This window comes from Oncorhynchus masou, chromosome 24, assembly GCF_036934945.1.
Source record: "Oncorhynchus masou masou isolate Uvic2021 chromosome 24, UVic_Omas_1.1, whole genome shotgun sequence".
Taxonomy (NCBI): Eukaryota; Metazoa; Chordata; class Actinopteri; order Salmoniformes; family Salmonidae; genus Oncorhynchus; species Oncorhynchus masou.
In genome coordinates this window covers 59,050,206-59,073,244 of record NC_088235.1, presented here as the reverse complement: position 1 = coordinate 59,073,244, position 23,039 = coordinate 59,050,206, and the positions used below count along the sequence as shown (strand labels likewise).

At 45.1% G+C, this 23,039-nt stretch overlaps 1 protein-coding gene across 2 annotated transcripts in view; it reads right to left on the bottom strand.

Annotated features, from left to right (window-relative positions):
• Positions 1-974: 974 nt before the first annotated feature.
• Positions 975-23,039, bottom strand: part of LOC135512392 (ninein-like protein) — a 42,120-nt gene continuing 20,055 nt past the window's right edge. Inside the window, exons 4-28 of one of the 2 annotated variants that reach the window (XM_064934393.1) lie at positions 21,773-21,972; positions 18,367-18,433; positions 17,957-18,147; positions 17,502-17,657; positions 16,334-16,501; positions 15,556-15,692; positions 14,473-14,613; positions 14,114-14,288; positions 13,483-13,593; positions 13,273-13,362; positions 12,548-12,689; positions 11,692-11,760; positions 11,468-11,592; positions 10,889-11,256; positions 9,201-10,640; positions 8,107-8,211; positions 7,907-7,976; positions 7,448-7,732; positions 5,091-5,204; positions 4,833-4,979; positions 4,549-4,698; positions 2,937-3,050; positions 2,382-2,591; positions 2,193-2,306; positions 975-2,099 (exon numbers count right to left, since the gene is read on the bottom strand). In XM_064934393.1, coding sequence (XP_064790465.1) covers positions 1,908-2,099; positions 2,193-2,306; positions 2,382-2,591; positions 2,937-3,050; positions 4,549-4,698; positions 4,833-4,979; positions 5,091-5,204; positions 7,448-7,732; positions 7,907-7,976; positions 8,107-8,211; positions 9,201-10,640; positions 10,889-11,256; positions 11,468-11,592; positions 11,692-11,760; positions 12,548-12,689; positions 13,273-13,362; positions 13,483-13,593; positions 14,114-14,288; positions 14,473-14,613; positions 15,556-15,692; positions 16,334-16,501; positions 17,502-17,657; positions 17,957-18,147; positions 18,367-18,433; positions 21,773-21,972 — 5,081 coding nt within the window. In that variant the 3' untranslated portion in view covers positions 975-1,907. The remainder of the gene's footprint in view (positions 2,100-2,192; positions 2,307-2,381; positions 2,592-2,936; positions 3,051-4,548; positions 4,699-4,832; positions 4,980-5,090; positions 5,205-7,447; positions 7,733-7,906; positions 7,977-8,106; positions 8,212-9,200; positions 10,641-10,888; positions 11,257-11,467; positions 11,593-11,691; positions 11,761-12,547; positions 12,690-13,272; positions 13,363-13,482; positions 13,594-14,113; positions 14,289-14,472; positions 14,614-15,555; positions 15,693-16,333; positions 16,502-17,501; positions 17,658-17,956; positions 18,148-18,366; positions 18,434-21,772; positions 21,973-23,039) is intronic. The other variant, XM_064934394.1, reaches the window with a different exon arrangement.

Sequence of the window (23,039 nt, the reverse complement as noted above, 5' to 3'; positions counted from 1 at the left end):
TTGTCTAAAGTCTAAAAAGTATTTGGTTTTAAATATACTTAAGTATCAAAAGTAAATGTAATTGCTAAAATATTCTTAAGTATCAAAAGCAAAAAAATGTCAAATTCCTTAAATTAAGCAAACCAGACGGCACCATTTGTTTTTTATTGACGGTAGCCAGGAGCATGCTCCAACACTCAAGACATTTACAAACCAAGTGTGTTTAGTGAGTCTGGAGATCAGAGGCAGTAGGGCTGATGAGGGATATTCTCTTGATAAGTGTGTGAATTATACCATTTTCCTGTCCTGCTAAGCATTCAAAATGTAACGAGTACTTTTGGGTGCAAGGGAAAATGTATGGAGTAAAAAGTTGAAATCGGGATTCATTCGTGAAGAGCACACTTCTCCACCGTATCAGTGGCCATCGAAGGTGTGCATTTGCACACTGAAGTCAGTTACAACGCCGAACTGCAGTCGGGTCAAGACCCTGACAACATGCACGAAGATGACCTTCCCTGAGATGGTTTCTGAGAGTGTAGAAATTCTTCAGTTGTGCAATCCCAGAGTTTCATCAGCTGTCCGAGTGGCTAGTCTCAGACGTAATGTTCATGCTGTTTAATCAGCTTCTTGATATACCACACCTGTCAAGTGGATGGATTATCTTGGCAGAGGAGAAATGCTCACTAACAGGAATGTAAACACACTTGTGCACAAAATTGGAAATACACTTTTTGTGCATGAAGCTTTTTCAGCTCATGAAAAACGTGTTCATGTTGCGTTTATATTTTTGTTCTGTGTATGTGTTTTGTGAGGCAATGAACATGATTAACACTCAAACTCAACTTCTCAGTCTCCACAGCATTTTGCCAAAATGGAAGTGTGAGCAGTTGATTCGCCAGGGAGTCTTGGAGCATATCGCGTCTTGGATCAAATACCATACCTTTGTTTCGGCAGAGAGGATTACCCATTGAGTGAAACAATTGCTTCAGGTCATGCCATTTTGAAAAAGTGCTTTAAAAACAATAATTAATACATACTTAGCTCGAGGACATGTATTACTTGGTCAGTTTTGTTTTACATTGATTGTGTAGTGCATGACAAATCCACAGCTGGCATGTTAGTGTTTTTACAATAATTACCTAAATTGTCCCAACAACCTTTTTTAGTACTCAAAAGGTTGACTGTACAGCAGTGCATCAGGGTTGAACATTTTTGTAAAATTTTATAAAAAGGCATGTGTATCAAAACTTTACATTTGTAAATACTGTACTGCGCTTTTGGTTGATACTTTAATAAAGTTATGGTATTTTTAAACAAGTAGCTAAACCATTTCTGTGATTCATTTTGTGTGACTAAGAGAGGTTTCAGCTTTACGCTTACAGTACCATTCATCGCAGACAGACAAATGTAAAGTTAAGTACTTTAATGGAGTGTGTTTGGTGATCAAACTGGAATGTTATTTATACATTAAAACATAATTGACGCTCAGACCTACCAACACAGCATGATGCTGGAGGATAGTCTGTTCGTTACCTTCTAATAACCTAACAGACTACCTGCCTCTACAGAGAGAATACTTCATAGAAACTTCCGATCGACCATCACAAAAAAAAGGGTCTCGCTTCTCAATATAATTAAAATAAAAAAATATTTTATATACACAAAAACGAGTCATGCATATTACCCTAGTAGCTGAAAACACTTAACGTTCTGTTCCACTTACCCACAACCTGTGCAGTCAAACCCACCATCCCAAGAGGAAGGTGTAGCACAGTGATTTTGTTATAGAGTGTACAAAATCATATTGTGGACCACTTGCCACATTAAGCATGGACAGTCATCCCTATACTAAGGTTAAGGGAAGGAAACTGTTTCACAAATGTCAACGTAGTTTGGGGAGTAGCATTGTTCTGAGTAGTAGGGAACTCCTACGCCGAGAGGGAGGCAGGGGCGATCTTACGAAGGAGCTTGTTGAGGGCTGTAATCTTCTCCTCTAAGATGAAGTTCTTTTTCTCAGCAGTCTTCTGCCGCTGCTCAGTGACCTGCAGTGCCTTCATCAGCTGGGAGTTCTCCACATACAGGTCCTTCAGCATGATGTCCGACTTGGCATTCTTTGCCAGCTGTGGGAGGGAAAGGGACACAATTAAATAGTCAGATTTTCAGGACATGTTTCTCTGACTCTGCTGTTTGTCTCATATGAACGTTAAACTGACCTGCTCCTTCAGCTGGTTGACCTTCTCCTGCAGAATCATGCGCACACTCCTCAGCTTGGTCTCCACCTCCTCCATCCTCTCCTGCATGTTCCCCATCACCTTCTCATATTGCTCCTGAGCACCAACAGAGAGAGAGGGCATTTAGACCATGCCAACATCATACATATTTCCTGTGGTGCAGTAAAGTACCTGCTGCAGGCCCATCTGGGCACTGGCTTGCTGGGCCTGTGTGCGGAGGGTCTCCTCCAGCTGCTGCCCCCTGCGCCGCTCCTCTGCCAGCTGGGCCTGGAGGTGTGCCAGCTGCTCCCTAGACCCCAGTCCTGCCTGCTCCCTGAACTGCTGCAGCTGCTGGGCATGCTGGACCTGGGCCAGGGTCAAGGCTGTCTCTGCCCGCAGTGCCTGCATAAAAAAAAAAAAAAAAAAAAAAAAAAAAAAAAAAAACTGTGCTTGAGCATAGACTACATTGTAGTCAGATTTGCATCCCAAACTATTCTTGCTCAAACGGATCCCCTCAAACATGCCAATAGACTCAATAGGACATAAGAATGGAGTTTGGACATTTTCATGAAAGGAATTAGCCTAAACTTTCACAAGCCTGAGGGGGAGGATTAGTGCAAACTTGGACCATGGTGTTAGTTGCTTAATTTGAGTTCAAATTGGAAAAGCTGCTTTCAGTTTAGAGATTTGGTGCCTCGGCAAAAGTAAATTGATAAATGATTTGACCAAAATGTGTGGTGTAATCACCTGATCCTGTGCCTCCACCCAAGCAGCCTCCAGTTGTGCCTGTTTGCTCTTCATAGTCAGGCACTCCTGGGTCAGACTCTGTACCTCGAAGTCTTGGCCCTGCAGCTGACACACCTGAAGGAAACAAAGCACAACCGTGAACTTCAACCTACATTTCAGAAAGACTACCAAAGACACTGGTCACCAATGTTCCCTCACATTTTTTGGGGCACTGAGCAACTTTTAGGTCTTGTTAGCGGAAACTTGAACGTGGTGAGAATTTGGTGCAACTTCCAGCGTGCATTTATAGTGAACACTGAGGCTGTTCCCTTACAGTTTTAGACAGTAGCCAATAGGCATAATGTAGGCCTACCAACAAAAAGAGCAAATCCCATAACATTTTCACATAGAAATAGGCTTCTATGATATAGGTCAGTAGCCTAAATGTGGTGTTCAATGCAAGCCTACATTGCATGAGACTTAAAAAAGTACATTACGAAGGACTTGACATTAATTAAGGATTTTTTTACTTTGTCTTTAACACCATGGGCCAAATAGGTAAATTTCATTGTGTTATATGACACAAGAAACCACTTTACAAAATAAAAAGTATTATTATTATTATACAGAGAATTAGACAACGCAGAGGGCTAGCCTCCATATTGGCTTATTGCCCCTTTTTATTAAGACATATGCTTCTTACCGGACTGGCTGTTCAAAGACAGCTTGAAATGTAGCCGATACATTTTGTTCTCTTGTAGGAAGCAGTAACTCTCCATTGCTGACCTATACTCATCTATAACTGGGCTAATAACTCGCTAACTAGCAAAGAATATCAACAAATGTGCACATCTGAACTGAACGTGCATTCACTCGCAGTGGATTGAAAGACAGCTTGTGGGCTACCCCGTAGTGCTCTGCCTCTGCCTACAAAAATCAGACTCATTTGCTTTGGTTTGTTGCATTAAAAAAACTGATAATGTTGATTTGTCTGCGGGGCCCGGCATTTCTTCTGCACGGCAGTCCTAGAGGAGGCGCGTGGCTGCGCGCAGCTTTGAGGGAACATCACTGGTGATCCAAGATACACCTCCAGTGTTGTTTCCAATTGAGAGCAAGCAAAGCATAATGGGCTGAAAAAGCAAGGAGGTGGAGAGCCAAGCACGAGCCAGCAAGATCTTATTGGTGCGTAATAGCATGCATTTGCATAGTGTCATTAGGGAAAAGCCTACTCTGAAGTGTGCGTGTGCAATAACTCAATTCACCCTTGCACTCCTAAACAATGCCATTTTTTTTACTTTTAGAAAATGGTAAAGTCTACAAAACTTGGCCCACTCTTATTAACAGATTCTAGTTTTGGGACCAGAAATGTATTGATATCGAATGTTTCATCAATGAGAACATTTGCAGAATGTTGACCAAGTCCCATCTAGCGCCGTCTTCTCCCACGGGAATTCCTCTCAATCTCCATATTTGGTGGTGAGAAGAAGTGCTAAACCGATGCTTCAGATTTATACAGCCGGTGAGACATCTGTCTCCTATCTGTGCTACTATGTTAACTTACTGCCCATCACATCAACTGCCTCAGTGTTATATGTTGTTGAACAAGGTTCAGGAGCAAGTGACGTAGTCCTACCTCGTGGAGCAGCTCCTGGTTTCGAAGGCGCAGGCTCTGGCACTCCTCCTGTAGGGCCATGGTGGCCTCCTCCTCATGATGTTTCTGGGCCAGACACAGCTGCTCCTTCTCCCTACTTAGCCTGCCCATGCTGGCCTCCAGCTCCTTTACCTGATGATCAGCACACAACAATGAAGTCCGTCAAAGAGCTGTGGTATCAATACTCTATATTAAAGAGCAAATTCAGGAGCAGCAAAAAGTGAGGCGATGTTTCTAAGCGTTTTCATCGTCGGGATGTCACCCACCTTGTCCTGGGCGTCCTGCAACATCCTCTGGTGGTTGGCAACTTCCTGGTCCTGATCAGTCTTCACCTGACCCACAGCCTGGAGTTTGGAACGAAGCAGCTCTGTCTGGGAGTCTACGGAGCGAAGAGAATCCTGGAGCATCTCAACCTGTAAACAAAACATTCATACATAGTCAGAGGAAACCTACCATTTAGTACTTGGAAGATGACAAGCCTCCCCCCAACAGAGATGCTATAGCCAAGTAGATCCTTCTCTCACTTTATGGGTCCTCTCCTCTGCCTCCCTCAGCAGCCTCTCCTTATCCTGCTCCAGCCACTGGTGCTTCAGGGTCAGGCTGGTCAGCGAGGACTCCACCTCTGACAAACGTTGGAGCTAAGAACAAACAAAACATTCAAGAACAAAGGTTCATTAATGAGACCCGTTAGCTAGATGATCAAAATGTTTTTGTTTTTTTAAATGCTGAACAATAAATTGGCTTACATTCTTCACAATTTAGACCAAACTTTGTATCAAGACCAGGGATGGTCAACTTTGATAGGAGAAACTCAAACGGAACACATCACGAGGGGCCGCAGTGGCTCGTGGGTTTGCGTACCCACAACCCCCCCCCCGTTAGCAAAACATTTCAGCTAGCCCCCTTTGTGACAACAAAGAGAACATTTAAGTACATTTCATGCAATTCTACACATTTTGTCATTGAGTGGAAGCAAATGTTTGCAGTTTTAAATATGATAATAATAATAGATTACTTTAAAAAAAAAAAGTTTTAAAAAAAATCGGCCCCACCCTGGACAGTAATTCGACCATGCTTACTACAAGTTTAGATAGCTGGCTGCTAGACCAATCTAAAACATTTTTGCTGATATGGTCTAATTGAGTGACTACTGATGCATAACCAAAGGGGAAGGGTACCAAAAAATGTCTGCAGCATTGAAGGGCCAAGAACACAGTGGCCTCCATCATTCGTAAATGGAAGAAGTTTGGAACCACCAAGACTCTTCCTAGAACTGGCCACCCGGCCAAACTGAGCAATCTGGGGAGAGGGTCTTGGTCAGGGAGGTGACCAATAATCCGATGGTCACTCTGAGAAGAGCGCTAGAGTTCCTCTGTGGAGATGGAAGAAACTCCCAGGAGGATAAGGCCTTTATAGTCAAGTGGCCAGACAGAAGCCACTGCTCAGTAAAAGGCACATGAAATCCCGCTTGGAGTTGCCAAAAGGCACCAAAGACCATGAGAAACAAGATTCTCTGGTCTGATGAAACCAAGATTGAACTCTTTGGCCTGAATGCCAAGCGTCACATATGTAGGAAAACTGGCACCATCCCTAAGGTGAAGCATGCTGGTGGCAGCATCATGCTGTGGGGATGTTTTTCAGCGGCAGTGTCTGGGAAACTAGTCAGGATCGAGGGAAAGATGAACGGAGCAAAGTGCAGAGAGATCCTTGATGAAAACCTGCTCCAGAGCTCTCAGGACCTCAGACTGGGGTGAAGGTTCACCTTCCAACAGGACAACAACCCTAAGCACAAAGCCAAGACAACACAGGAGTGGCTTCGGGACAAGTCTCAATGCTCGAGTGGCCCAGACGAGAGGTCGACAGATTATGATTTTTCAATGTGATACCCATTATTGGAGGACCAAAAAAAGCCGATACCGATTAATCTGCCAATTTTTTATTTTTATCAATAAAATCAATTTAGCCTCAAATAAATAATGAAACATGTTCAATTTGGTTTAAATAATGCAAAAAGAACGTGTTGGAGAAGAAAGTAAAAGTGCAATATGTACCATGTAAGAAAGCTAACGTTTAAGTTCCTTGCTCAGAACATGAGAACATATGAAAGCTGGTGGTTCCTTTTAAAATGAGTCTTCAATATTCTCAGGTAAGAAGTTTTAGGTTGTAGTTATTATAGAACTATTTCTCTATACCATTTGTATTTCATTAACCTTTGACTATTGGATGTTCTTATAGTCACTTATAGTATAGTATTGCCAGTGTAACAGTATAGCTTCCATCCCTCTCCTCGCTCCTACCTGGGCTCGAACCAGGAACACATCGACAACAGCCAACCTCGAAGCAGCGTTACCCATGCAGAGCAAGGGGAACAACCACTCCAAATCTCAGAGCGAGTGAGGTTTGAAATGCTATTAGCGCGCACCCCGCTAACTAGCTAGCCATTTCACATCGGTTACACGAGCCTAATCTTGGGAGTTGATAGGCTTGACGTCATAAACAGCGCAATGCTTGAAGCACAACAAAGAGCTGCTGGCAAAACGCACGAAAGTGCTGTTTGAATGAATGCTTACGAGCCTGCTGGTGCCTACCATCGCTCAGTCAGACTGCTCTATCAAATCATAGACTTAGTTATAACATAACACAGAAATATGAGCCTTAGGTCATTAATATGGTCGAATCCGGAAACTATCAACTCGAAAACAAGACGTTTATTATTTCATGATGTCTTCACTATTATTCTACAACATAGAAAATAGTACAAATAAAGAAGAAACCCTTGACTGAGTAGATGTGTCCAAACTTTTGACTGGTACGGTGTGTGTGTGTGTGTGTGATAAATATATATAATTATTGTTCTGTCCCAAAGGTCACCCATATATACCTTTTCCTTGGTGGTGTTGAGCTCGCTCTCCAGCAGCTCCTGGTCATGCTGCCAGGCTGCCTGCAGGTGGAACCTCTCCCTCTCCTGCTGGGTGGAGGTCTCCTGGAGCTGCCTGGCTGCGGCCGCCCCCTCCTCCTGCTCCTGGGACACCTGCGCCAGGCGCTCTGTCAGCATCTGGACTGCCCCCTGGTCGCCACGGAGACGGGAGCTCAACTCAGCGTTTTCGTTGCTCAGCTGCAGGTTCCGGGTGCTCATGTCCAGGAGCTCCTCACGGTATTGGGCGTTCTGAGCGGGAGGGGAGCGAGGAAGGGCTCATCAGACTGGGTCTTGGGTCATTGAGAATGTTCATGTGTCCATTGATCAAATGTAGGCTATGAAAATCTATAAGGCTGAAAGGGTCAGTTGAACTATACAGGGTGATTATGGTAAAATGGAAGAAAAAAACATCTGAAAACAAACCTCTTTGCAATGCCTCTCCTGCTCCTCCCTGTTCTTCTCATGTTCCTGCTCCACTTTGTCCAGTTTCTTTCTGATGGAATCAAAGATGGAAAGGAATGATTCAATGCCGTGTAGACAGGATAAAGCTTAAATATGACATTTGTAAGCCCTATCTGAATTGAGCATTTTCTCACAGCAACATTACTGACGGATCAACTTACTTCTTCTGGATAATCTCCACCTCAAGTCTCTGGACATCCTGCTGTAACATGGCCAATCTGTCCTTCAGTGCACTGTTCTCACAGTTGACCTTGTCTAGCTGAGATCTAGCATTGAAATAGTTGAGATATGAGTTTCTCCTCAAATGCATTTTTCTGGGTAATAATTTCGGGGAAGAATTTACAATTTGACGCTAACATTTCAGTTCCAAATAAAACGGGGTGAAATCAATGCACTTCTGTGGTGAAGTAATATGGACACGGGATTAGACAGGTAAACATTCAAATGATACAAATGTTATTCACACAAATGAAATCTACTAGCATGCACACCTAGGTGAAAACCATTCCGTTAGAGAGAGATAGTAAATTGTTAATGCATTCCAGACAGTTTGATGTTGGAGGTGTAGAAATGGTTGAAGTCAGTTTTTTTTATTATTATTATTATTATTAAATGTACTTTTTACCCCTTTTTTCTCCCCAATTTTATGGTATCCAATTGGTACAGTCTTGTCCCATTGCTGCAACTCCTGTATGGACTCGGGAGAGGCGAAGGTCAAGAGCCATGCGTCCTCCGAAACACGACCCGCCAAGCCACACTGCTTCTTGACACACTGCTCCTGGAAGCCAGCCGCACCAATGTGTCGGAGGAAACACTGTTCAGCTGGCAACCTGAAGTCAGCGTGCATGCACTCAGACGCCACAAGGAGTCACTAGAGCGTGATGGGACAAGGACATCTCAGCCGGCCAAACCCTCCCCTAACCCGGACGATGCTGGGCCAATTGTGCGCCGCCTCAGGGGTCTCCCAGCCGCGGCCAACTGCGACACAGCCCAGGATCAAACCCGGATCTGTAGTGACGCCTCTAGCACTGCGATGCAATGCCTTAGACCACTGCGCCACTCGGGAGGCCCAAGACAGAAGGTTTCTGAAGAGAAAAAGGTGAGGATCTCTTTCAGATGAGAGCTGGTCGGTTGCAATTAGTCATTCAAATCTCAGCCTCCATATTTGGGGAATAAAACATTGCAATCAGGCAGGTGAAGGTTAGTCGTTCGAAGGTTGGTTTGATTTCTGGTGACCGGCCTGCACGTCACAAACCTGTGTGGACTGGCAGGGTCCATCACCATCTCCAGAGCCATGACCAGCTTCTCCATCTCCACCAGCTGCTCCTTCATCCTGCCTTTTTCCTTCTCAAAGGCCTCCTCCAACCCGTGGACCTCTGCCCGAGAGGACAGCAGCGCCTGCTGGAGCTGGACAATTCTGCCAGCTTTTCCTCTGAGGGAGTGCAGCTCACTCTCCTTGGTCTCCAGCTGGGCGTTCCGCAGCTCCTTTTCCCTATAGTGCTTATTAGACAGGGCTTCCTCCATCTCTAACAGACCTGCCATCTGCTTCATATCTGACACAAGGTGGTGTACCTCTGTGGATTTGGCCTCTAGCTGGGCCCTTAGATTAGAAACCAGGTTGAACGTTTCACTCAGTTGGGCTTTCAGCTCATGGATATGGTCTCGGAGTTTGGATGATTCCGTTTCCATTTCTACGATCTGGTTGGAGAGTTGGTCTGCCAGGCGGATGTGGTGGGCGTTCTCCTGGCTCAAACTGTCCGTCTCTTCCCTCTCCAGGTCCAGGGTGGATTGGACCTGTGTGACCTTGGTTCGTTCCTGCCTCAAGGCTTCCTGTAGATTCTCCTCTGCCCTCTTCCATTGGTCTAACTCCTCAGTGACACAGTCAAGATCTGACTGCAGACGGTCAATGGTTGTCGTGCGTTTTCTCAGCTCCTCCTTCAGCTTTGCTCGGTCCATCTTCAGGGAGACCATCTCAGCAGACTGCCTTGAGCATTGCTCAACTTCGTTTCTCAGAGCCACCCGTGCCTTCTCCAACTCCCCCCTCAGGGTCGCCGTGTCTTCCTCTTTGGCCCTCAGTTGAACTTGCTGTTGTATGAAAGCACTGGACAGACGGCTGCAATTCTCTGCTAACATTTCTTTGTCCCGAAGAAGTGTCTCAGATTCAGACCGTAGAATACGCAGCTCCTCGCTTACCTGAGACACCTCACTGAAGAGCGCTCTCTCTCTATCCATCACCAACCCCAGCTCCTCTACAGCTTGCTGTTCAGAGGTCAGGCGCTCGGTCAAAGTCTCATGAAACGCCAGAGACACAGTGCTTTCCTCTAGCTGGGCACAAACCAAATCCAGTCTGGCCTGCAGTTGACTGCACTGACCGCAAGTCTCTTCCAGTTTAGCCTCTGACTGACTGTGCTGTATATGTGACTCAGAGGTCAGATCAGCCTGCTTTTGCAGACTGGCTGTGTGCTCCTTCAGCTGCAGAACCTCCTCCTGATGCTCCTCCTCCAGCCTCTTCCTTTCCACAGCGGCCCGGCTGCAGATCCTGGCCTGCTCCTCACTCACCCTCTCTGTGCTGTAGAGCCTCTCCCTGTGCCTCTCCTGCTCCGGTTCCTGCAGGCACTCACAGCGTAGCTGGTGCATGAGGCTGTGCTGGGCCTGCTGTGTCTTCATCTGAGACACCTGCTGCTCTGCCTCTTTCCTGATTACATAGCACAGACTGTTCACTTAGGCACACACACACACAAACTGCACACCATTGTTTTGTAAGTCCAGTGTATGTGTTATGACTTATAGGGATGAAGTTGTAGGGACTACGGTTGGCACAAAAAAAATAATTTTTTGAATGAGAAACAGGTAGCCAACCTATAAAACAATGTGAACTTGAAATTAATTGAGTTGAATGACAAAATACAGGCCAAGGAAGTAAGATAAGTTGGCTACACCCACCTTACGAGCAGCACTTCCTGGTCCATTCTGAGCTTCAGCTCAGCCTCCAGCTGGTCTTTCTCTGAGGTCAGCCTCTGGACCAGGTTACTGATCTCCCGGGCATAGTTCTGCTCCAGCTCTGCCTGTTCGCGCTGGGCCCTTCTCTCCTGGTCAGTGCCCCAGCCTGGCCCTCCCAGGCCCCCGGAGCTGCGCTGTAGCGTGGCCTGGAGCTTCTCCACTTCCTCCCTGAGCCTCTTGACCTGCTCCTCCACCTGGGCCTTCTGCTCCTCCAGATCACTGATCTCCACCTTGAAGCCCTGAGAGATGTCCTTCCTCTCCACCTCCATGTTCTGCCGCATCAGCTCCAGGCTGCGCTCGTAGAAGTTTACCTTTGAGGCGAGAATGATGAGGGGTCAGGGATATCCCAGAATTTGAAAAATGCACCTCCCATGTACTGACCTTCCTTTTTTATTTACATCTAGTTTCACTCAAATTACCTACAATTTTGGACCTATTAATTTCACAACAAAAAAATAGGAGACGACAATCAAAACAATACAAAAATGCGTGAGCCTGTGTGTCACAACGCCTCCTCTCTACCTTGGTCTCTAACTCAATCTTCAGGTCCTGCACCTCCTGGCTGTGCCTCTCCTTAAGCTGTCCCATGGCCATCTCAGTCTCAATGCTCACAACAAGACCTGGCAGACTCTCCAGAGAACCCAGGCCTGAGGGAACAGAAACAAAATAACCAAGGTTGTGTGAGTCACACCCAACGGGCTTTTACGGAGAAAAAAAAAAAAAAGTTTGACATTTCCAATTCTTACCATTCTTATCGGCCACTTGAAGCTTTTTCCTCGCCATGGGAGATATGCCTCTCTTCATCTCCGGGTCATCTGACGCACAATGGACAGGATTACAGTAAAGAGTAGTTAAGTGACTTAAGCTAAACTGTGTAACTGGAGAGCTACGCATTGGAGGAATGAGAAGGTGTGTGTATGTGCATTAGAGAACCACATTTTATAAAATGTTCAGTTAACACTTTAGTATACAGGAGGTCTAAATAAATACACTGAACAAAAATATAAACGCAACATGTAAAGTATTGGTCCCATGTTTCATGAGCTGAAAGAAAAAAAATCCAGACATTTTCCTATACGCACAAAGCGTATTTCTCTCAAATTTTGTGCACAAATGTGTTTACATCCCAGATAGTGAGCATTTCTCTTTTGCCAAGATAATCCATCTACTTGACAGGTGTGGCATATCAAGAAGCTGATAATGATCATTACACATGTGGACCTTGTGCTGGGGACAAAGGGCCACTTTAAAAATATGCAGTTGTGTCACCCACAATGCCACAGATGTCAAGTTGAGGGAGTAACCACGCCAGCTCAGGACCTCCAAATTCAGCTCCTTCCCCTCGTGTGGGGTGGCCCTCCAAGGACCACCCATGGCTGCACCCCTGCCCAGTCGTGAAATCCATAGATTAGGGCATAATGAATTTATTTCAATTGACTGATTTCCTTTTATGAACTAACTGAAATTGTTGCATGTTGCGTTTATATTTTTGTTCAGTATACATTTCAAAGTAAAGACTGAAAACAAGAAAAACAATATTTAAATATGTTCTTAACACAAATAGATTCTAGAGACAAAAATCAGGTGAAAACAGGGATATACCTGAGTCTGACTCAGTCAGTGATCGTCGGCTGGACCAGGCGTGTGTGGATGTGTCCCTTTCCTGTCTGAATCTCCTCCCCATCCCCTGACTCTTTAAAAAATCCACCTCCGAGTTCAACTCGTCATTCCGGTCCCGCAGCGCCTGTGACACACAAACTTGTCATTTAGCAGGGTGGTGACACTTCAGACAAACATAAATAAGACATCCAGCAAAACACAGCAGACTGACTACAGAGATAGAGCAGCACCAGTCCAGTCAACAGTGTCCTCACTAACTGCCACGTGCACATGCTAGTAAAGCCACACAGCAACACTCATTCTGTGAACCCAGAATAACACACGCTCACCTTCACTTTCTAGGTTCCCAAAAATGGGAGGCATTTGGATAAATCAAGAGGCTTGTCATGATACACTCAAACTGATCTCAACTCTGTACAGGCAAGTGAGCAAAAAAAATCTGTTTGCCATGAATCATGAATGTTATGCATGCCGTGTACAACCAATTACTATGCTTTGGAAAATTGTGAAAGGTAAACCAGGTCAAGCCTAGTCTTGGTAACAGTCTTTGTAGCTTACAATCCACTCCTTACCAGTCCTGTCAATTGACAAAAGAAATGGTAGCCAGGCTAAGTCAAGCCCCCTCGGGGCTTCCACGCAAGGCATGATTCTTTAAACACAGACGTGAGCACACATACACACTTTCTCTGGCTCCTTCTCTCGCTTACCCGGCACTGCAGCTCGAACTCCTTGATGATCTCAGAGAAGCGCTCCTCCTGGTTAAGCAGTCCTGTGTTGTTCGGATCCAGGCTCCCAAACTGCGTCAGCCAACCAAAACGGTCATCAATCATTCATAGGGAGTGAGCTATGCAGTATTACCAGAGGGATGAGTTACCACAGAATGGCATCACGCCCATCCTCACAGAGCTCCCACTCACCTTGTCTAGTAGAAGCTGGTCCAGGTCTCTCTGCAGTTTAGAGATGGTTCTCTTTGTCTCTGACAGCTTCCCCTTCAGAACACTGCCCTCCTCCTCCAAACGGCCTTTCTCCTGTTAGCCCAGAGGGAGGGTTACTTAGTGATACGATAACGCTTTAAGATATCCAACAGTATAATCACGCCACAATAGAAAACAATAGGGGGTACTAACAACGGGCGGATTGTTAAGAAGCTAAGCAGCAGTCTGCCATTGGTTGGTTGTCCGTGAACGGGTGGGTCTAGTTGGAGTGTGAATAGAGCGTGTGAAGGTGGATGTTGAAAGCAGGAAGGCCAAGACAAAAACTTTTTTTTTTTTTGTTTAAATCACATGGGCTAATCTAAATCCTCTCCTTTGAGTTCTCTAGTCTAGAGAAGAGACTGGGAGGGAGATGAAAAATTCCTTGCAGAACATTAACCAGTTTATACTCACACAAGTCTATTCAAAAGCTTAAGGAGCCTAAAGCAATGAAATCAAAAATAGGAGGTTAAGCTCGAGGAATCTTGTAGGAGGGGTGGTCAAACAATTGCCTGTCTTATTAGCATGCTTTTCTCATTGTAAAAACCTCATGGGGCATCTCTATAGGGCCAGGCACCTGGGTGGCATTGCAGACTTCCTCGTGCAGACTGGCATCGTGTGCCCGTAGGACCTCCACTTCCTCTTTGAGCTTGGCCCGCTCATTCTCCAACTGCTGCAGCAGGACCTCGTTCTCCTGCGCAGATTCACTACGCAGGGCCGTAAGCCTATCCCGGAACTCCTGCTCCAGACCCCTGCCAGTCAGAGAGAAGTTTGACTAAATTGCCTCTCCTACATTAAACAGGAGTTACTTTACAGTACATTCAACAAGGTCAACAGCTCACACTCAGATCATGAAAATTCACAACCAGTCAAGCAAGATTTTCCAACCACAAGATCAGTCTGTAATCTATAACGAGAAGGAAGAACAGGTCTTACTTGATTTTGGTTTCATTCAGTGACTCAATGGCGGCGTGCCTGTCATCCACCTCGCTGACCAGCTGGAGGTTCCTCCTGTCGGCCCACTCCAGGTCGGCCTTGACCTTGTCCCTCTCCCGACACGCCTGGTCTGCTAGGACCCTGAGGGACAGCCAGTGGACAAACATTTCAGCATGGACCTTACCACATCACTCACCAGAATGACCCGATAGCTCAGAGATAGATATATATATATATATATTAACTCAGCAAAAAAAGAAATGTCCTCTCACTGTTGATTTTCAGCAAACTTAACATGTGTAAATATTTGTATGAACATAAGATACAACAACTGAGACAAACTGAACAAGTTCCACAGGCATGTGACTAACAGAAATTGAATAATGTGTCCCTGAACGTGGGGGGGGGGGTTAAAATCAAAAAGTGACAGTCAGTATCTGGTGCATTAAGTACTGCAGTGCATCTCCTCCTCATGGACTGCACTAGATTTGCCAGTTCTTGCTGTGAGATGTTACCCCACTCTTCCACCAAGGCACCTGCAAGTTCCTGGACATTTCTGGGGCGGGGCGGGCCCTAGCCCTCCTACCCAACAGGTCCCAGATGTGCTCAATGCGATTGAGATCCGGGCTCTTCGCTGGCCATGGCAGAACACTGACATCCCTGAAGTTATTTAGATTTTTACAAATTCAAATCTTTGAATGAGCGCAGAAAATATGCCTGTGTTAACTTCAGACCTTAGGAAATATTACACAGTTTGTTCTAAGAGATAATATCAGTCAGTTAAACATGACCTTTATGAATTATAAAGGCCTTTATGTGCTCGCTTTGCTTACATAAATGCTTCAAACAAAACGTATAAGAAAGTCCTAAGCCTTTGTTTACCACGGACCTTATTTATTTTTATCCAAAAACCCATTCATTTTCCCTTTATGCTTAAACCAATGAGCCAGGGCGGCGTTAGTGCCTACAAAAAGGACACCATTACTATTGCTCTCTATGGACTCTCTTTGGCCATGACCTTCATTCTAGAATCCAATGGAAGCATGCAGTAGCAAAGTATACAGTATCAAACCAAAGACCCACTGGAGGAACTGGATCTCGTTCTTGTAGGAGATGAGGGCTGCCTGGTGGATGCCGTTGCCGCTGACCAGCAGCTCATTGTCCAGGGCCAGGGTGAGCTCCGACAGACTGACCCGCTCTTCCAGGGGGAAGTCCAGAGTCTGGCGGGGACCAAACAGCACGGGTCAATTTATGAACGCATGGCAGTGGTAACTTAATCACCACCAACCCCAGTCATGGAGTGCAATTTGGTGTTTTAGAGCCAACCTCCATCCCTGAAGCTCTCATGGACTAGGTGTATGGTATATACAAATTCAGGTCAAAGTTCAGCTCATCCTCATGTTTATGCTCTACTGTCCTAAAAATGTGTCAGATTACACAATTATCTCGGTAACACTTATTATAAAAATCAGAGCGTGTCTAGCTAGGGGCTTTTGTAGGCTGCGTTACATAGATTATAGTTCCACACTAAAGCATCTAATCGAAAGCAGAAGAGCATCAGCTATATGGAACTGGCAATCTCAATTCTACTGCTATTACACTTTTCACACACAGGAAGGAGACGCCCCTAGAAACCCTGCAGCTTTCTTTATCCCGTACAAACCAACTAACACCAAGGCTCTTCAACAACATATCAATTCAAGCAGCCGTAAAAGGCAGAGCCCTCAACATTTCAAAGCTACTTCGGAAAATAACTGGCACAAGCAATGAGCATGTGTATCTGTGACAGCAGGAGATTAAAAAAAAAAAAACAGTAGTTGCATGAACACGTGCATTGGTTCAAAACTAGCCCGGGACTAACCTGTAGGATGTCCCTGCTGTTCCGTATGCCCTCGCCGGTCCAGAGGGCGATGACCCTCTCTGGACTGGTGCAGCCCGACCCTTCATCCAGCCTGGTCAGCAGCCTCTGACCCACGGTGGCAGACAGGAGAGAGGGAGAGGTGGAGCGCACTGTCCGCTCCTCGAAGGCCTGGGAGAAAACAGAGGAAGACATGAGAGCTACAGGAACAGGCTAGCGGATGGCCCAATTCAGTTCCTCCGCCGCAGACCACTGTGCAGTGCGGACGTGCTTGTGTAGCCTCACTGCTGTTCCCACAATGCCATAGAAACACAAAGAAGTCCTTGAGGCATGGCATTGTCGCAGGAACACCTCCATCGGTCATGCTGCCCCACGCCAAGAATAACCTGACCTCCCCCACTGTGCATTGTTTAATCCAGGCTTCCACAGACAAAAGAGCCTCAGTGCCACACACACATATGTGGTTCACACGCCGCTAATAAACGCCTTTTTGGTGTCGTAACACTTAATCTGGCTTAGCCCATTTTCCATTCCCTATTTGCACATGACAGTGTACATCTACCACTACACCCACCAGTTTAGGATATGGAGGAGTGGCAGTCGTTTTCAGGCTGAGAAACACATTGGGGGTGTCAGTGCTGGTTCATGTAGCTATCAAAACAACTTGCAAGTTGTTCCCAATACCTGAGAGGCATCAACATCCCCAGCTTTTGAAAGAACGGATGAGGTCTTTCATAGCCCATGTTAACAAACCACAGGCAGATTTCAGGCCTGAAATGCAATACATGATTTCTGGCGGACTTTCTCCTTGTGTGGATATGGTCATTCGGCAAAGGAATGCAGGAAGGGCAGACTAAGCGCTGCCCTCAACAGTCAATGACTTGATCGGCAGCTGCCTAAAGTTCCTTAATTGACCAGCAGGAAATTGGTCTGTCTGAGTGACAGCCGGCAAACTTACACACAGAAACTGTACCAGTATAATTAGTAGGCTTTGTATGACGGATACTGAAGGGATAATGTATAAATCAATAGATCATATAATTTTGAATACTTTATCACGCCTATATCTTAATACTAAACTATGAGCCACAGAGAATACGTTTCCATAGAAACCAATTACTGTTAAAACATGTACGCATGCCCTAAAAAGGGTGTCTGTCTGTCTGCTCACCTGCTGGAGTGAGTGCTGGGGGTTGGGACGTATGGGGGTGGAGGAGGAGGTGGGAGCTGGGACACTCCCCTCTCTGAAGAGACCCTTCTGGAACTCCCTGAGGTTGACCCTCCCATCCAGGTCAGTGTCCAACTTTCTGAAGAGGGCGTCCAACTCCTGTGTGATAAAACGTAGAGTCAGGGGTTAAAAACACAAAGTCAAATTCACACAGATATCATTGGCTTGTAACCACTGACTGCAGTCTGACTACCTTCCCGTCTCCTTGGTGTGCACCCATGGATTAAAGAGGAATGGACGGACGTACCTACTGAGACGAAACGGTGAAAACTCCCTTTAGCCCAAGTTTACACTAATCCAATACTTATGATCCCTTGAGGGGGAGTGAGCAAGTGCACACTTCCGGGAATTAGGGAATTAAAATACAACCACTGGCTGGAATGTTGGGCCGGCCATACCTCTGGATTCAGGTCCTGCAGGCCAAGGTGGTCACAGACCAGGGACAGCTCCTGTCTGTTCAGAAAGCCACCTACTCCTACCCCCAGCTCCTCCCACACCGCCCTCATCTGGCTGTCTGTCACCTCGGCCCGCGGCCCAGGGGAGTGGAGCGTGCTCTCCGAACTGTCCCGCTTCCATCGCTTCTGCTGCCCTGAGACACACACACACACACACACACACACACACACACACACACACACACGTCAGGATGGAAGTCCCTCAGAGGGTATAGCAGTAGACTGTATGAAAAGGGCCAGGAGTTTCCTGATCACATGACTGAACCAGGAAAAACTCCGGTCTTGAAAAATGAATGTACAATGAAGTACACTTAAAATGTTTAAATCACCTTTAAATAAAAATATTGAAGTACCTTGTGCCTCAAAAGTCTGATGGATGGCGTCCTTATGGCTCCCGGTGTCCTCATCCGACTTGAGACTCTGGAAGTAAGACATTGACGAGTGTCACCAAGTGTTCACAACTGAAAAATTACACGGCCTAAAATGCTGACCCGTATGCCTGTCCACATACAGTATCATAATCTGGCCTTGTTGTTTAGTCAGTGTGTAGGTCTGTGTGTGAACTGTGTGTTGTGAGAGAGTGTACAGAAGATGAGGTGTGTGTTTGTGTAAGTGTGCCTTCTGAGTGTGAAAGAGAGAAATCTGTAAGCGAGTGATAGCCTGTTAGCGATGACAACAGAGAGAGACCAATTAACTGACCATAAGGAATTCCAACCCCTTCTCAACATTATTTCTGCTACAGTGCGCAAGAAGAACCAGCAAATTGTGATTCCAGCAGGCTCAAGAGTAGACTGGACTCCCCAGCAGCATATGGGGCCGTTGGCTCTCACGCAGACAAACTAATTATGGTCTTACATAATACAGTTTAACTGAAGCTAGTAATGGAAGTCAGTTATTGAGCACTGTATACTGATGCAAGTTCCAAAGCACTTTGTAGAATTAAATGCATAACTTCAGTTCATTATGTAATACAAACTTCCCTAATCTAACCAAATTAATCCTGGCAACATCTTAAACAGGGAATATATTTGTGGAAGGATTGGCTGCTACCGTCTTGGTGCCAAGGTCACATTTTCCCCCTCAAAAATCTTTGAAATTTATCATTTTAAATCAATCCCATGTGGAAGACTGGTCTATTGATTTCATGGCTTCTTTATAAGGAATCAATCTGGGCACGGCACCAAGCTGCAGAGCCACATCAGAAACAGGCCACTTATCATGGGACAACAAGACACTATCAATTTTTTATCAGCTGAAATTCTTGAACAACATTTAACTCATCCAAAATGGGAACACTGCGCTGGTTTCGGGATTGTCTAATCCCCCCCCCTTTTCTCTCTAACAAATCCATTTGGTTCTCTCCAACACATGGCAGGCTACCCCTGGTCAGTGAGTTTATTATTTGTTGTCATAAGCACCACTTCAGGGTCACAGAACACCATTGTGCTCCTTACTACAGTGGCCCGAGGCTTAAGAAATGTAAACAAACACTGTAACAACACAAAATGGTGGGCAGTGATATAGTCAGCTGAGAAGGTAAAGACATGACTAATCCTCAACATATCAAAGGATAAAAACATTCAAAACCAATCATTTCAGCTGGATGATGAAATCCTAACATTCATGTCCGTAAAATAAACAGATTGACTACCCGCTGTAACCAGACTTCGTCTGAACAGGGAGAATGTTACAGAACTCTCAACAAATAGAATGTGAATGAAAGGTGAATGGAAACAGATGCTAACTTAAGCATGCCAGCTAAATGGGACACCAACATTAACATGTCCTTGAGAATGCTTCTTCGGGCACTTATCCCGGACGACACGCTGCATTGTAGAAGGATGTGTAGACAAATGTAGGTTGCGTATGATCACTTAATAAGACATATGAAGTGATGTGAAGAGGGATAACCTCGTGTGAAATATTTAACAGGTCCAGTTCAATTATTTACATAATAAGGGGTAGCCGACGGCAACATTCCACCACCAAAATTCCACAAAGAAACCGTGTTTCAGCCCAAAAGCGGTAAACGACCCATCAACTCCCCAGCCCCATGAATCCCACCCTCCCCCATTCCAATCACATAGTTCACCCAGATAACTATGTCCCTGTTACCAAGGAGTTGACTGTCACTACGCTCTACCTGGGTAAACTGCTGTGACCCACCCACTGTAACCCACAATACGACAGGAATGCTATGCAGTAGTTCAACTCTCTATCCTCCAGTAGCAAGGAATCCACCAAGGCTTAAAGCTGCTTACATAATGCCTTAACTGCTGGAAATGTTAACTATTTAAAAATAGATTATTGGTGGAGAGCTTAATGAGAAACATGGCACAGGGATCTATCTGGCACTATGGCTTGACGAGGGAGAGAGGGGCATTGGAAAGACGTAATCTCACGAGTTATCAGAGATAGTCAGTGCAGCGTTACATAAAAGCTCTAAATATTTCAAAGTGAAAAAAGAGAGAATCTGAGATAACAGGATGGGTTTCTAAAATGAGCACTTTGTTCACAGGCAGCGGCCGACAGAGGTCAACCATTGCTTTTCGATGATTATGTCGGCTAGGTTTATGTATGCATACTCATAGATAAAATGTGAGAAGTGTATAGCCTCATTATCAAAATCTCTATCCAGGCCATTTATGCAACTCTTACTTCAACTAACCTACTCATTCCAGACTCAGAACACACACACACACACACACACACACACGCAAACGGTGGTCAACTGCAAAGGGCGCCAAACTCTTCACTCACAGACAGATACCCGTCAGCCACCACAATGACCTTTCCTTCACTAGTTGTCTTCTACGGTTATACAATTTAGATGCTAAAACAATGGGCCTTCAATAAACATGATGTTGGGAGATAAGCAGACAGCACCCCCCCCCCAACCATGACTTTTCCTGGGCCTCGTTACCATCATTTCACACCTAATAATACTGTAATAAAATGCAATGAGACCAATCAAGATCAGATCCCTTAAGTACCTGGAATATGCACCAAGCCAGCAGCATAACAGAGGATTCCACTCATTCCAATATTATCAGGCTCCATCCATTTTATCAGAGTCAGCAGATTCAAAATCACAAAATACAGTATAATCAGATGGTCCAAAGCTCTCCTCTGTAAGGTAGAGGTCCTGACTAGTAGAGAGCTTATTATTTTATTACAATGTATATCACATACATTGACACTTTGGCAATATTTACACAATGTTTTTCATGCCAATAAAGCAATGAGAGAGAGGGTGAGAGAGCCAAAGCTAAAACTGGGGGAATGGATGTTGTGGGGCAGGAGCGGGGAGCAGCCATAAGCGCTGCCAGTAGCACATTCCATATAATCCCACTTCCTGGGTGTGGAGTGGAGCGGTCTGCTCAAAACCCCAAGTACCTCAGACTCAACTCTCTCACTCAGTTATACAGTGGTCTGAAGAGAAGTATGGTGTGGAATCCTAGAAAATGTGGTTGCCAACAAATTGAAGGTTATAGAGATATTTGATTCAGACCTCACCCAGCACAACACACCATTCAAGGGATGTGAAGGAAATTGAAGTGAAGCACTGACTTGCCTAGTTAAAAAATAAATACAAATGGGAATCTCTCAACAAACAGTCAGATCTATATTAGGCCCTGCGCCAAGCTTGAGAAGTCAAAAGTCAGCTATCTTTGTCAGCGACTCTCAAATTAGGGCACAGCAACAGAATAAAACACAGCAGACAAAAGGTGAGGGGTGGAGGAGGAGCACGTCTCTTACCTCCACACTCTCTAGAGAAGTAGAGCGTCTGAGTTTTATCCTCCTCACGCCAGCGGGAGAGGACTCCTTCTGCTCCGTCCTGAAAGGACGAGAGCCCTCCGAGTCAGCTGTGAGCTCCGAGTCGGGCCTGTCCGGCTGGGACCGCCGGCCGTAGCGCTTCGTTCCCTTCACAAACTTGGGCTTCACTTCCTCAGGAACAACTGGGAGGGCAGAGAGAGGAAAGAGATGGTGATTGGGAAGGACAGAAAGAGATTACAGTGAAATGCCTTTCTTGAAAGCTCTTTCCCAATGATGCAGTAATCAATATTAGTAGTACTATAAAATAAAGTAGAACAAAAACACGAGAAAAATAAATAAGAATAACATAAGTAAGCTACATGTACAGTACCAGTCAAAAGGTTTTTTTCTTTATTTGTACCATTTTCTACATTGTAGAATAATAGTGAAGACATCAAAACTATGAAATAACACATATGGAATCATGTAGTAACCAAAAGTGTTAAACTAATCAAAATATATTTCAGATTCTTCAAAGTAGTCACCCTTTGGCCTTGATGAAATCTTTGCACACTCTTGGCATTCTCTCAACCAGCTTCATGAGGTAATCACCTGGAATACATTTCAATTAACAGGTATGCCTTGTTAAAATTGTGGAATTTATTTTGTTCTTAATCCGTTTGAGCCAATCAGTTGTGCTGTGACAAGGTAGGGGTGGTATACAGAAGATAGCCCTATTTGGTAAAAGACCAAGTCTATATTATGGCAAGAACAGCTCAAATAAGCAAAGAGAAATGACAGTCCATCATTACTTTAAGACATGAAGTTCAGTCAATCAGCAACATTAAGAACTTTGAACGTTTCTTCAAGTGCAGTCGCAAATACCATCAAGCGTTATGATGAAACTGGCTCTCATGAGGACCGCCACAGGAAAGGAAGACAGAGGATCATTTCATTAGTTAACTGCACCTCAGATTGCAGTCCAAATAAATGCTTTACAGATTTCAAGTAACAGACACAGCAACAGTTCAGAGGAGACTGTGTGAAATCAGGCCTTCATGGTCAAATTGCTGCAAAGAAACCACTACTAAAAAGGACAACAATATGAAGAAAGACTTGCTTGTGCCAAGAAACAAGATCAATGGAAATTAGACCGGTGGAAATCTTTCCATTGGTCTGATGATTCCAAATTTTGGTTCCAACCGCCATGTCTTTGTGAGACACAGAGTAGCTGAACGGATGATCTCTGCAAGTGTGGTTCCCACTGTGA